General features: G+C 28.1%; 2 protein-coding genes across 3 annotated transcripts; one reads left to right on the forward strand and one right to left on the reverse strand.

Moving 5' to 3' along the window:
• Positions 1 to 3,109: 3,109 nt before the first annotated feature.
• Positions 3,110 to 4,669, reverse strand: LOC105844140 (uncharacterized). 2 transcript variants are annotated; one of them, XM_065815512.1, is made up of 3 exons: positions 4,598 to 4,669; positions 4,369 to 4,410; positions 3,110 to 3,690 (listed from the first exon to the last, which is right to left on the reverse strand). In XM_065815512.1, the coding sequence occupies exons 2-3, from the start codon at positions 4,379 to 4,381 to the stop codon at positions 3,113 to 3,115; spliced, it is 591 nt and encodes a 196-aa protein (XP_065671584.1). In that variant the 5' UTR covers positions 4,382 to 4,410; positions 4,598 to 4,669; the 3' UTR covers positions 3,110 to 3,112. The 2 variants fall into 2 exon arrangements, with proteins under 2 accessions (XP_065671584.1, XP_065671585.1); XM_065815513.1 differs by having other exon boundaries at positions 4,510 to 4,658.
• A 1,709-nt stretch (positions 4,670 to 6,378) lies between these two features.
• On the forward strand, positions 6,379 to 12,358 carry LOC136089928 (uncharacterized). Its single transcript, XM_065816028.1, has 4 exons — positions 6,379 to 6,442; positions 7,812 to 8,386; positions 12,195 to 12,263; positions 12,305 to 12,358. The coding sequence occupies exons 1-4, from the start codon at positions 6,379 to 6,381 to the stop codon at positions 12,356 to 12,358; spliced, it is 762 nt and encodes a 253-aa protein (XP_065672100.1).
• Positions 12,359 to 13,172: the final 814 nt, after the last annotated feature.

Genomic DNA, 13,172 nt, shown 5'->3' on the forward strand with positions numbered 1-13,172 from the left:
GCTTTGAAAATAAATAAAACTGAAATATCAAACACAAAGAAACAATTTTGATGAGAAGAGTTTTTCATAATTTTAAAATTAGTGTTACATATTTTTAAAATTAATAACATAAATTGACCTTCAAGATTGTATAAAATAACATTTTTATATTTTATGACTATTTAAGTCATAAAATATATTTTATGACTTTTTCACTATTTAATCTTTTTTTTCTATTACGTCGTTAAAGTGTGTAAAATAAAAAGTTTATATATAATAGACAAGCTTACTGTCAACGATAGTTTTGTTGATGATTTATCCATATTTTTATATTTGTGTGTGCATTTATTTGCCAATAAGAAAATAATTTACAATCTTATATTTATAAAAATAAATATTTACATGACTGTGGACAGAAGACGACGAACATATCCATATTTATTTATTCGTTGATTGCTCAAATTATGTAAATCCGACGTACCGTTCATAAGATTTGTTAGATCTAGTAAAAATTACTTAACTAGACATCGTTTCTATGACAACGTTTCTATGACACGATGTTCAAAGAAGTATGAGAGTTATTGTTTGAGAAAGAAAGGTCACGTGATTTTTCATTGTTCAGCAGCCGTAGCGCAGTGGTTAGAAGCTAGAAATAGCTAGAAATCTAGAAGCTAGAAATCTGTGGTTCAATGCCACCTCTGGGCAAGTTTTATAACATAGGTAAGAAGTAAGGTGCGAACTTCCTTTCAAATGCTTTCCGCGGTGCTCTGTGACACAACCGTAAGGACTTCTTGGAGCACCTAAAAAAAAACTAAAAAAAAAAAAACTAACCACGCTCTACCTTATCGTAAGTTATAATTTTCTAGCTTCTAAGGTAATAAATTAGACCTTTAAAAAAGAAAACTGTACAAAAATCATTTGTAATATAATTTTCACCTTTCGAAGGTTGAAAATTATACTTTACTGAAAGTTTATCATCATCTTTTTTAAGTATATCAACTAATAAAATAAGTAATCTTTCTAATGAACTAGAAACAAAGAATGTGTGATAATACAATTATAGTATTTTTTATTTTCTTAAACTATTGATGTTTGCAATGAAACGTGTCCATATAAAAGAACAATAACTAAATTAAAAATATTACACAGTTCTTTGATGGATAAAAATGAACAAAAACTTTATAATAAGTTTAGTTCAAATCTTTGCACGATACTGCACGATACTGCACGATAGTGACTTTATTTTCTATAGAGTTGAAACCTTTTTTATATAAAAAAAGAATAAATTATCAAGATGTTTCAAGAATACAGTTATTTAAAAAAAGGTAAAGTTTGCAGACTTTTAATCCATATTACAAAACTATTAAATAAGGGATTTTTCCAAGAGCAGTAAAATTGGCAAATTTATGCCCCATTTAACAAAAGAAAGATCAACCAGATATCTCTAACAATAAAACTGTAGTATTACTTTCGTATTTTTTAAAATTTTTTATATAATCTATAACTATTTTACAAAAATATTTTTTTTTACACTCAACATTTTGGTTTTCAAAATAAATTATTCGACTGAACACGCAATTATTTAAAATAGTCGACCAAACTACTAAAGATTTTGAAAGTAATAGCCTATGACCTATTACATTGCTTCATTTACTGTTCAAATATTACATGGGCTAGTACTCAACCAAAAAAACTTAAGAAAATAGTTTTCTCTAAAAAAACATGAATCTTATATATATGGCTTAAGTCATCCGCATCTTCTCTGAGCCCCTGTTACGAGGAGATGCGGATGTTAACACACTTAATTTAGACATCTAAAAGGTGTTAAAATGTTAAAACCTTTTAGATGTCTTAATTCTGATAATTATAAGACATCTAAATAGCCATCTTTGAGAAAACGAATATGAGCTCATATTCGTCGTCTAAAAGCGAATATGAGCGAATATTCGTCGTCTTAAAGCAAATATGAGCTCATGTTCGTCCTCGAAAAGATGACTACTAATAAATGTCTTATAGTTATCTAAATATTATCTAAAACATGTTAATGTTTTAAATTCTAAAAAGACGTGTTTGTGCTGGCTAGTCAAAAATTTAAATGGTTTTTAAACTGATTCAATTACAAAAAAATTGTAATTTTATTTTTTTTTATCAGAAAATTTACTACTACATGATGTCTATGACAGTAAAATTTTATTTTAAAACTAAATATTTTTTAAAATAAATCTATTTTCATTAATATATTCGCAGAACAATAACTCTTTTTATCCCTAAAAATATTTCAGGAAAAGTTTATAATGCTTGCTAGCATTTTTTGATGTTCGCAAGCATTTGTTTGCTAGCATTAAAAAAAGAAAATATTCAATTTTAATTTAATAATTATTGTATAAAACTATGATACGTTTATTATTTTAAATATCACTTCATTTTTAAAATTCTAATTTTTTAACATTTCGTTTTTTTTTTTTAAACTAACCTAACATTTGTTGAATAACCAGCCTTACTTGGAGAATTCTCATTAAAGACTTTTCTCCAACTTTAATCTTTTTCTTCTCAATAGTTTCCTTATTTTTTTGGTTGCGGAATTTTTGTTTATAAAAAAGGAAACAATTTTATTGACAATACTGTATTTAAGGTTCGTGTTTCCGTGTTATAGAGTTGAGAGAGGATTAATAACCACAACTAAGTAGCCTCCTCGTCTGTAGTGGCCTTCTTGGCCTTGGGGAGGTGAATTAATAATAAAAAAAATCTGTCTAGTAGAAACACCTTAACACCCTATGTTCTAACAAACTATTGAAATATAACACCCGGTGCTCTAACAAACTATTAAAATCTCCTGTAATAATCTTTAATATAAGATTTTAGAAAAAAATTTAAATTTGTTATTTTATGCCTTTATCAGTAATAATTATCTGCACCACCGGTGGTGACGACAATATTTATCAGTGACCACCAACCCCTCCCAGTAAGGAAATGATGTTGTTCAAAATTCTTTTTTAGAGATTTGCAAATGTCAATTTTTACAATAATTTGTTTTAAAGTATATCTTTCATATTAAATAAAAAATTTTTTTCAAATATATGTTTTATATCAAATAAAAAAAAGTCCTAGTTATAAAAAGCAAAAACAAATATTACTAAGCAAGCATGGCTTTTTCTATTATATTTTGATCTTTAATTACACCATCCTCCACAACCAGCTTATCAATTTTCACAACCTCCACTGGTAATGAATCTTCGCACATTTCATCGTAAATACCATAAGCGGGAACTAAACCCTCTCCATGAGGTGTATCAAGACTCCTTTTGTTTAACAATATTTCTCGTTTACGTCGGCATGGAGTGTTCGCACGTTTTTCTAAAAATTCATTGTTATTTTTAATATCATCTTGTTTTGATAAAACACCTGGCTGTCTTACTAAATCCCAGTCCTCGTTTTGGCTTCCTATTAAGTTTGAAAAGTCTGTGTTTACAATAGGGTTTCCATCAGTATCTCTTTTAACAGTTTCTGATAACCTATCATTAAAAAGTTCACTGTTTTCACTGCTTTTTATATTTAATGCATTAAGCATGGTTTGAAGCTGTAACTTTTTAACACTTTCTCTATTCATTAAGTCTCTTTTTGTTTTCATAAATGAAATAATTGGAACCCGACGGCAGGTCACATGACGAATATATAACATTGTAAACAAAATAACTTGAACGAAGTAAATACCTAAAAATTAAAACCAAAGTAAATATCAAAAACTAATTAAACAAAGATAACAAATAATAATAATAATAATAATAATAATAATAATAATAATAATAATGATAAACACAGGACTTAATGGTATTTTTAACAGATATTGAATAAAATTTTAAGACAAAATAAATAACCCAGCCGGTACAACTCAGAAAAAAGTTACGCTTGGTTTCTGTTGCGTGTTTAAAACCTTCTAAACCAAAAAGAATAACATATGCCAAAAATGGTTTCCATTCCGTGAAATCATCCATTATTATTTACCATAAATACTAGTTAAAATGATTTCACCGTTACGGAAAAGTAGTGTTATACCATACTAAATTTTCGTAAAGAAACCAGTAAAAAAATCCCGATTAAAACTGCCCGGGAAAAAAACGTGCTTTGGTTAACGCCTGGATTGTGAAAAACACATATCTCCATAGATTTTAATTCCATTAATGAGATATATTATTAGATACTTTTAATTTAACAATTTCAACATGAAGTATAATAACTATCAAAATCTAATCAAAATTTTTTTTGAAAGCTAACAGTGACCTAAAATTTTCGCTAAATGGCCAGCAAAACTCGTTTATATATCTAAAGCTTTTTATTTTCACTAAGCACAAATCTATATATTAAAGCTTGATTTGAAATAAAAATACTTGCCTTGAAAATTCATGTTAGATGCTCGTTTTCTTTTTCATGCTTCTTCAGAAAAAAAGTTAAAAATGTTTATAAAAAGTTTGAACTGCTTTTATTGTTTATATTATTAAAGTTATTTTTTGTGCAGAAAAAAATAACTCTTACTAATTGCAGTAAAACATTCGTCTTTGCAAAAATCAAGAGACTTGCAAAGTTTCTAAAATCATTGATATAAAATTAAAAAATAAAATACTTGAATGTAGCTTTTTAATAGCCGCACTATTGCATCAATTCAGAACAGAAACCATTTTTACTTAGTGGAAAGTTTTACGCAGCTTTGCACATATCATTAATATTTGCTGGCCGGTGGAACAATGTGGAACCGATGGAACAGACTCGCATGAGTGAGCAAAAGCGTTTAGTTATAACAGTTGAGAGCAAAAGCAACGGTTCGTGTAGATTTTTTTAAATATTCTGAATCTTTGCAACCAATATAATAATTGAAAATTTTTTTTTTTGTATAAAACTAAGATATGCGTTACAATACTCCATGAAAACCTAGATTTCATGACAAAATACTAAGTATAAATCAAAGCAGTTACTAAGTTACAATACTAAAAATAAATTAATTTATTTTCTATCAGAGTTAATTTATTTTCTGTTTGAAAGAAGAATTGGTCCATTTAAACGTAAAATTAAAATTAAGTAAAACTACAATGTTCAAATAAGAAGAACCACGGTAAGAAATACATAATAAAAAGGTCGTATTTAGTTGCCATACTTTCATATTAGATGCTAGAAAGACTTTTAGAAATTATCTTTCGCGTCATCGAAAGAGTGTAAGGACCGGCGAATATTCGTTAAAATTCGGATTACGAAGTTTACTGAAAGGCGAAGATGACTTCGGCTTCGACTTCGGTGCCGAAGTTGAAATAGAAATTCGGCTTTCAGTTAAATTTGGTCACTATTTCAAAATTTCATTTAACTTTCAGTTAAATTCGAAAGCTTTAAAAGATTTTTTTAAATATACAATGAAGAATAATTATAAAATATATTGCATGTTTTATGCATTTCAACCTGTTTCTGTTGGTTCAACCCTTTTTCAACTCTTTAACTCCGAAAGGTGTTTCGGAGTTAAAGAGTTGAGAGAGGGTTGTAACCAATTTAAGAAGTAGCTTCCTCGACTAAATTGGCCCACTCGGACTTGGGAACATGAGTTCATACTTTTCTGATGTACTCCATTGCAAATCCGTTAGGTGTTCTTCGAACACCAAAAACAAAAAAAACAAAAAATAACGACAAAAAAAAAATTCTTTTTTATAAAACTTATACAAGTTCCTCAAAAATTACTCTTTTAATTAAATGTGTTTTTAAAATCCAAATTCGGCTTTCAGTTAAATTCGGTTTAGAAGTCCAAATTCGTCTCTCAGTTAAGTTCAGGCTACATATATGACTTAAGTTCGTCTTTGAGTTAAATTCGGTATACGCATATTATCTAAATTCTTCCTATTATTGAAAAAACATGTTCAATTCAGCAGTGATTTCGATAGAGTCATTATTTTATTTTCAGTTTTAACTGCTTTTGGCTGGAAGTAAAACTTGTTTTGTGTTTACAAGTTTTATATTTAATATTAATAATATTAAACATAAAACTGGTAAACAGGTAATAATACTATTATTACCTGCCGAACTCGCATCGAACTTGCGCTTACGCTTAATAGGTATGTCAAATAGAATTTTTTTTTTGCGACGTTTTTAAATAGATTTTTATTTTTAAGAATTTTATTCCTTTAGTTATCCAAGAAAGTTTGTCCAAGGACAAGATATGTATTTTGCTTTAAGAACTATTTCACTTGAAAGAAAATTTGCGTTGTTTTGAAAAAAAAATTAATTATATAATAATATATATAAATGATGCACAAATGAGGTATAATTGACTTAATACTAGTTTTGTTTATACCGTAGATAAAATAAAATAATTAGTTATTTTTTAATTATTTAATAGCTGTAATTGGTATTACAGCAATTAAAATTATGGCATTCGTCATGTTTGCAGCATTAGGCCGAGTGAATAAAAATGAGCAACTGCTTTTACTCAGTAATTGGTCAGCTTTACGTAAATAAAAACTTTTATAATTTTTCTTAAGCTTTTATTCTCGAAAAGTTGAACAATTACTGAGTAAATTGCTTAACATTACATGAATAAAAATTTGAGAAAAACTCCTAAAGTTTTTATTCATGAAAAGCTGAACAATTACTGAGTTGAAGCAATTGCTCGTTTTTATTCACACGGCATATTGTCAGCACAGATATCTCAAAATCTGCATTTTTAATGGTTCCGAATTTTTTGTAAATTAGAGTTCACCTTTTTTTTCGAATATAAGGAGCCGTGTTTTATTGGTAATCGTTTTATTGGTAATCGCGCAACCTAATTCTTTAACAATAGTCAATTTTTTTTTATCTGGACAGTGCCTTTGATAATTTTTTTTCACCGGTTGCTGTAACCACATAGCTCAATTTTTCTTTAAATAATTTCTTAAAGCGTCTTTTCGCTTTTAATTTACTTTAGCGTGAAATAAAAGATCAAGAGAAAACTTTGTACTAAAGATTCGGTATATATGTTGAGGTGATTTTTACAAGTTTTGTTAAAATTTGTTAAGATTTTTACAAGTTTTGTTAAAATTATTCTAAGACGTCCAAAAAAGTTATAACCATTTTATTATTTTTATCAAAATAGCAAAAAAAACCATTATAATGAAAATCTATATTTTTCATAAAATAAAAATAAACTTTCACAATCAAACAATCACTTTCTTTTTAAATGTATTATGTAATTATGGATTCTAGCAGTTAAATCTCTCTCTCTCTCTCTCTCTCTCTCTCTCTTTCTCTCTCTCTCTCTCTCTCTCTCTCTCTCTTTCTCTCTCTCTCTCTCTCTCTATATATATATATATATATATATATATATATATATATATATATATATATATATATATATATATATATATATATATATATATATATATATATATATATATATAGATATATATATATATATATATATTATAAGCATTAAAACATCATATACGGTATCATACTATTTATTTCTTTTTTAAGTAATATTTCGGCTCATATAGCGAGGGCCATTATCAAACTAATAAAACCGTTAAAAAAACCGTTTAAAAATTATAATAAACGTAACCAAATGATATCATTGCAACGTCAGATACTCAACATTTTTTAGTTTTACAAAAAATGGTTTCCAATGGGGAGTCATCACCAAATTGCCATTGTCACGATTTAAAATGTTTTCTTTAGGTTGTCAACATTGTACACGTTGTATTTTAATGGCCTCACGAATTTTTCTTGTGTAGTTGTTTGAAATAACAGAAAGCGTTTTAGGGTTGTATTTATGTAATCATGTATTTCACCGAATATCGCAGTTAGTATTTTTAAAGGTTTTTTAGCTCGAGCATACAAAATTTGTTCAGAACATAACATTCAAGATGAAATTAATTTTCTTATTAAGATTTTTACTGAAAATGGACATTCATATAAACAGTATTCAGATATTGCTAAAAATTATAAATACTCCACAAATAAATCTAGTTCTCAAAAAATTGATACCAAAAATCTTGTTATTTTACCATGGGTCTCAAAATTAAGCCTTGTTCTAAGAAGAGAGTTTCGTAAAGTCGGTGTTAAAACAGTCTTCCGTTTTGGTAATCCCTTGATAAATATACTCTGTCGAAACAAGTCTAAACTGCCTCCGAACAGTCATCCAGGAGTGTACCAACTTAATTGCACATGTGGTGTATGTTATATTGGTAAAACAAGAAAAAAGATTTCCACACGAATTCAAGAACATAAAAATAATGTTACAAAAGCCAACTGGGATACATCTGGAATAGTAGAACATTCACAACATTGTAATGGTAAAACAAACAACTACACAAGAAAAATTCGTGAGGCCATTGAAATACAACGTGTACAATGTTCAAAACCTAAAGAAAACGTTTTAAATCGTGACAATGGCAATTTGGTGATGACTCCCCATTGGAAACCATTTTTTGTAAAATTAAAAAATGTTGAATATCTGACGTTGCAATGACATCATTTGGTTACGTTTATTATAATTTTTCAACGGTTTTTTCAACGGTTTTATTATTTTGATAATGGCCCTCACTACATGAGCCGAAATATTACTTAAAAAAGAAATAAATAGTATGATACCGTATATGATGTTTTAATGCTTATAATATTATTACACATACTATTAAAGATGTCGCTTAAAATTTATATATATTTATATATATATATATATATATATATATATATGTATATATATATATATATATGTATATATATATATATATATATATATATATATATATATATATATATATATATATATATATATATATATATATACAGTACTAAACATCGAATTAGGAATTTAATGCATTTTATAGTATTTTATAACAATTTTGTTGCAATTCAACAGTAAAAACAAAAATTGAAAATAAAAATGCAAAAATTGACTTTAATAAGTGAAAACCATGAAAGAATTGTCAGATATACATAAATAAAATTGACTGATAAAACCACTTAATACTTGGTATGTCCGCCTTTATGCTTTTTGACTGCTGAAATACGACTTGGTATTGACTGAATAAATTTGGAGCAAAAGCGACTGATTCGTTCACTGTGGTGCCATGTTTAAATCAAATTTTCTTTTAAGTCTCTCGTATTGGTTGAAGCTGTTTGCATGACTTCTCTTTTGAGTTCATTCCATAGTCCTTCAATGGGATTTAGGTCGGGACTGTTACCAGGCCATTGCAATATGGAAATTTTATTGTTTTCGAAAATTTCATTACGGATTTGGCAATATGACATGGAGCCCCATCTTGCATAAATATTGCATTCCCATTAGGAAACCATGCTTTAATCTAGGGTATTAAACATGTCTTTAGAATGGTTTTGTATTGCTCTTGTCTCATCATCCCTTCCACAAAGTATAATCGTCCAGGCCCTTTTACCGAAATCACGCTTCAAAACATTATCTTTTGAGGATGTTTGACTGTTTCTTGAAAACATTTCGGAAGATTTGTCTCCTCTCTCTTCCTTCGAACAAATGGTCTTCGTTCAACCATTACTTCCAGCATTGACTCATCAGAAAAAAAAATTTATACAAATAAAAGGCTACTGTAGCGAATAACTTTTAGTGACAATATAATTTATTGATAATTGAAAATATATTGCAGCATAATAAACTTAAATAAATCAATCTCAAGTTATTGCAAACAAACAAATAAGTTGCACTTAACTTAATTAACTTAAATAATTTTTTATGTTGTTGTTTTAGTTATTCACCGTTGTATACGTGTATAAATTTTTAACTTTGTAATGCTAACCTTAGACCATTCCTTAATTGTCCAATGCGCGTGACCGAGAGCACAAGCATATCTCTTGTCCTTTATTGCTGTGGTTAACTTTATTTTTTTATTGGCTTGTAAGCTTTATATCCATTATTAAAAAGGCGTCTTCTAGTTGTTTTTGGCTTGTCTGTAATTCCTGTCATGGCATTCCATTCTTGCGTTAACTCAACAGAAGACATTTTCGGACCTTTTCAACACAACTGTAAAAACATCCGATCATTTCTCTTAGTAGTTTTGGTTATACTTCTGCAGCTCTTCCTGTTGGTTTCCACTATATTTTGGCCTCTATTTAGTCTCATTTTTATTCTTCCAACAGTTTGAGGCAAAATTTTGAGCTTTTGAGCGATTTCATTATTCCGAAGTGTGGTATTTTCTAAATGCAACTTTATCTCATTCTTTGTTGCAGCACTTATATCTAGTTTCTTAGCCATTTTAATATAAGTATTATATTTTTGTTATAGGTTATACACTGTTCAATGAGCGATATTAAAAAAAAATTTAATTATAGCAAGAATTCCAAAAATCACTCAAACAACAACAATCCGATAATAAAAGCACAGTTTACAATTAATTGTTACAAAATTTGAAACAAATCATTGAAAATGTAAGAATAATTGATATTTAACGCAAAAGTATGTTACTTCCATAGCAAAAATAATTGTTAATGTTATATCAGCATAATTGCAGCTGATAATACATAAAAAGTAATAATATCTTCAAGGTAAACACAATATATATGCAGTTTTTGATGATAAACATAAAAATTCCTATTTCGCTGTCCAGCGGCCGTATTCTTATCTCTCCGTTAAGCTTAACGAAACTTTTGCCTGAAATTTCATAACAATATTTCTAAGTAAAGAAATCACGAAAATTTATATAAATTCGTTAGAATAAAACTTTTACCAAAATAAAACATTTATGTTTAAAAAATTATAATTTTAAATAAATTTTTTGTTAATGTAATTTAAAAGAAATTTTCGACTAACGCTCCGTTAAGCTTAACGGAGAGAAGAGAATACGGCTACAGGGTGCGTATTCACAACTTTAGCGTAACTCTTGCGTAGCTGAGCAAAAGTTACGAAAAACTTACGCAAAATATTTTCTGCGTAACTATTTGGTATTTACAACTTTTTCACAGCATTTGCGTAAAGTTAAGATTGCGCATGAGTTACGCAAAACTTTGGCAAAAACTTACGCAAAAACTTACCCAAAATTTAGGACAAATATTTTATAACTATTTGTATAAAGGAAGTAGTTAGTATTACTAGTTCTTTTTTTATTTAGACACACTGGGCAATGTGACCAAACAGTGAATGTTTCTTTTTTAAAGACAGGGCTTAAATTTACTAACAATTATTTTTTTTTTTTGTTGTTGCTATATTTAAAAATGTAGCAAAACCATATAGGAGCTATTCAAATAATACGTGACATTTTTATATAGGGTGGAGGTGTTTGAAAGTGTCACCAAAAATCACATGGGAGAGGGGGTGGTTAGGCAGAGTGTGACAGGACAAAATTTTTAAAATTTAAAATCTAATAACAGCGGAATAGTAAACCTTTAGCATAAAAGTACAAACTCAAAGATATATTTCTTTGAAAATAATGTCACGTCACAAATAGGGCGGGGAGAGATTGTTTAAAATGTTACATATACAAAGAAGGGAGTCTAAAAACAGCAAAAAATTGTTTCGTATTATTTGAATTGCCCCATATAGCATATACGTGCAATTACTTTTAAAAGTAATAGCATATATAGCATAAACATTCTTTCAATTTATTTTGAGTATCTATTAGCAAAATAATCAAAATTAGTAATAATTGGATTAAAAATGGAACAAATAAGACTCGGGTGGTTTTATAATATATATAAATTATATTATCCTGTGCTTATATAAGATAAGTATTCGGCTTCCTGTATGATGCCATCAGTGAATGCCTATTGGTTTTATTTAACCCTAACTTTAAACCTGCCTCAAACCTTATTTGTAAACATTATTGGCTAAATAAACTAGCTAAAATATACAGAAAACTAGCATTTTAAAGAACTTTTTTTCTATTTTTAATATAAAAAGAAAAAGAAAAACAACATGAAATTAATATTTTGAGGCATTTTTTTGGCGCCCATACCGGTCCTATAGTACCAAAAAAGGTCTGGGTTCACCCCTGATCAGATCATGCAACTTGTCTAGCATTGCTTCAGGAAGTTAAAACAAAATACTTTAGTTTAGCATAAAATTTCACGTTCATAAAATAATGGAAGTGCTAAAGTGTTTTTCTTTTAACTTCTTGTTTTCGTTCTTACTTCTCATACTCTAGGGTATAAGAAAACACGATAATTGTTAAATTTTCTTTTCAGTGGTCTTGTTTTATCATATAATTGACTTGAATCAAAAACACTTTTATTTGCAATAGGGAATGACAATTTCATTAAATATAGAAATTGCTTCAATAAATTCAAGAAATACATTTGATTGCATTCTAGTATATTTGAAACTATTTATAAACAAAATTTCTATTTTCAGAAATATAAGGAACATTTTGAAAACATAAGCAAAAGTTCAACAACTTTTCCATAATATATTATGAAAAATGCATTGTATTTTTCATAATATGTTATGGAAAATGTTTCAATTGTATTAATTAATACAAGTTTAGTTTGAATTAAAACGCACTTGTTTTTTGTAAGTTTTTTTTCAGTGATATTTCAGATTGAGAATATATGGTACCATATTTGCACGAATAAAAACATGATTTTTATATTTGATGGATAGCGTAAAGTTAATTCTGTGAATCAGGTACATGCAGTATAAAAAAGTTTGACTCTTTGACAAAGCATGAATTGATTAAATCACAAAAACAAGTAACGTAGTAGGTTTTCAAGACACCAAATATAGTACAATCTAATAGCTACAACCAGTGTGAACAGTATGCTGTCATCTCAAGAGTTGTAATACTCAGGGCCGTACCGAGCCAATTTTGCGTTTCGGGCAAGAAAAAAAAATTGCTCCTCCCCCACCCCCCAAAAAAGAAGAAAATTAAACGATAAAAATAATTTATTGATCACAAAATTTATCACGTCAAGTTATAAGTAAAATTTGTCATTAAGTTTGCACAAACTTTAGTTCAATGTCACTTTTTTGGCTTTTCTTGAGGCAAATTCACTAATGACATCATCAAAACCAATGTTGTTGGCCACTTCATTTTCAATTGAAATTATAGCCCAACTAGACAAACGTTCTTGTCCCATTGTTGACCTCATATAGTTTTTTATGAGCTTAAGTTTACTAAAACTTTTCTCACACGTAACAACTGTGACTGGAATGGTGAGGAAGATGCGAATAGCAATTGCCGTGTTGGAATAAGCATCGGTCAAAGAATATTTATGAATGA

The sequence above is a fragment of the Hydra vulgaris genome, chromosome 13 (genome assembly GCF_038396675.1).
Source record: "Hydra vulgaris chromosome 13, alternate assembly HydraT2T_AEP".
In the NCBI taxonomy this organism is placed as follows: domain Eukaryota; kingdom Metazoa; phylum Cnidaria; class Hydrozoa; order Anthoathecata; family Hydridae; genus Hydra; species Hydra vulgaris.

Bases quoted from the DNA above. Each gene is read 5' to 3' on its own strand.
- LOC136089928 (XM_065816028.1), top strand. From the start codon at position 6,379: ATGGCATTCGTCATGTTTGCAGCATTAGGCCGAGTGAATAAAAATGAG. The intron at 6,443-7,811 runs GTAATTGGTCAG...AAGGTTTTTTAG, and splicing joins TGAGCAACTGCTTTTACTCA to CTCGAGCATACAAAATTTGT. The intron at 8,387-12,194 runs GTGATGACTCCC...TATTTGCAATAG, and splicing joins ATCGTGACAATGGCAATTTG to GGAATGACAATTTCATTAAA.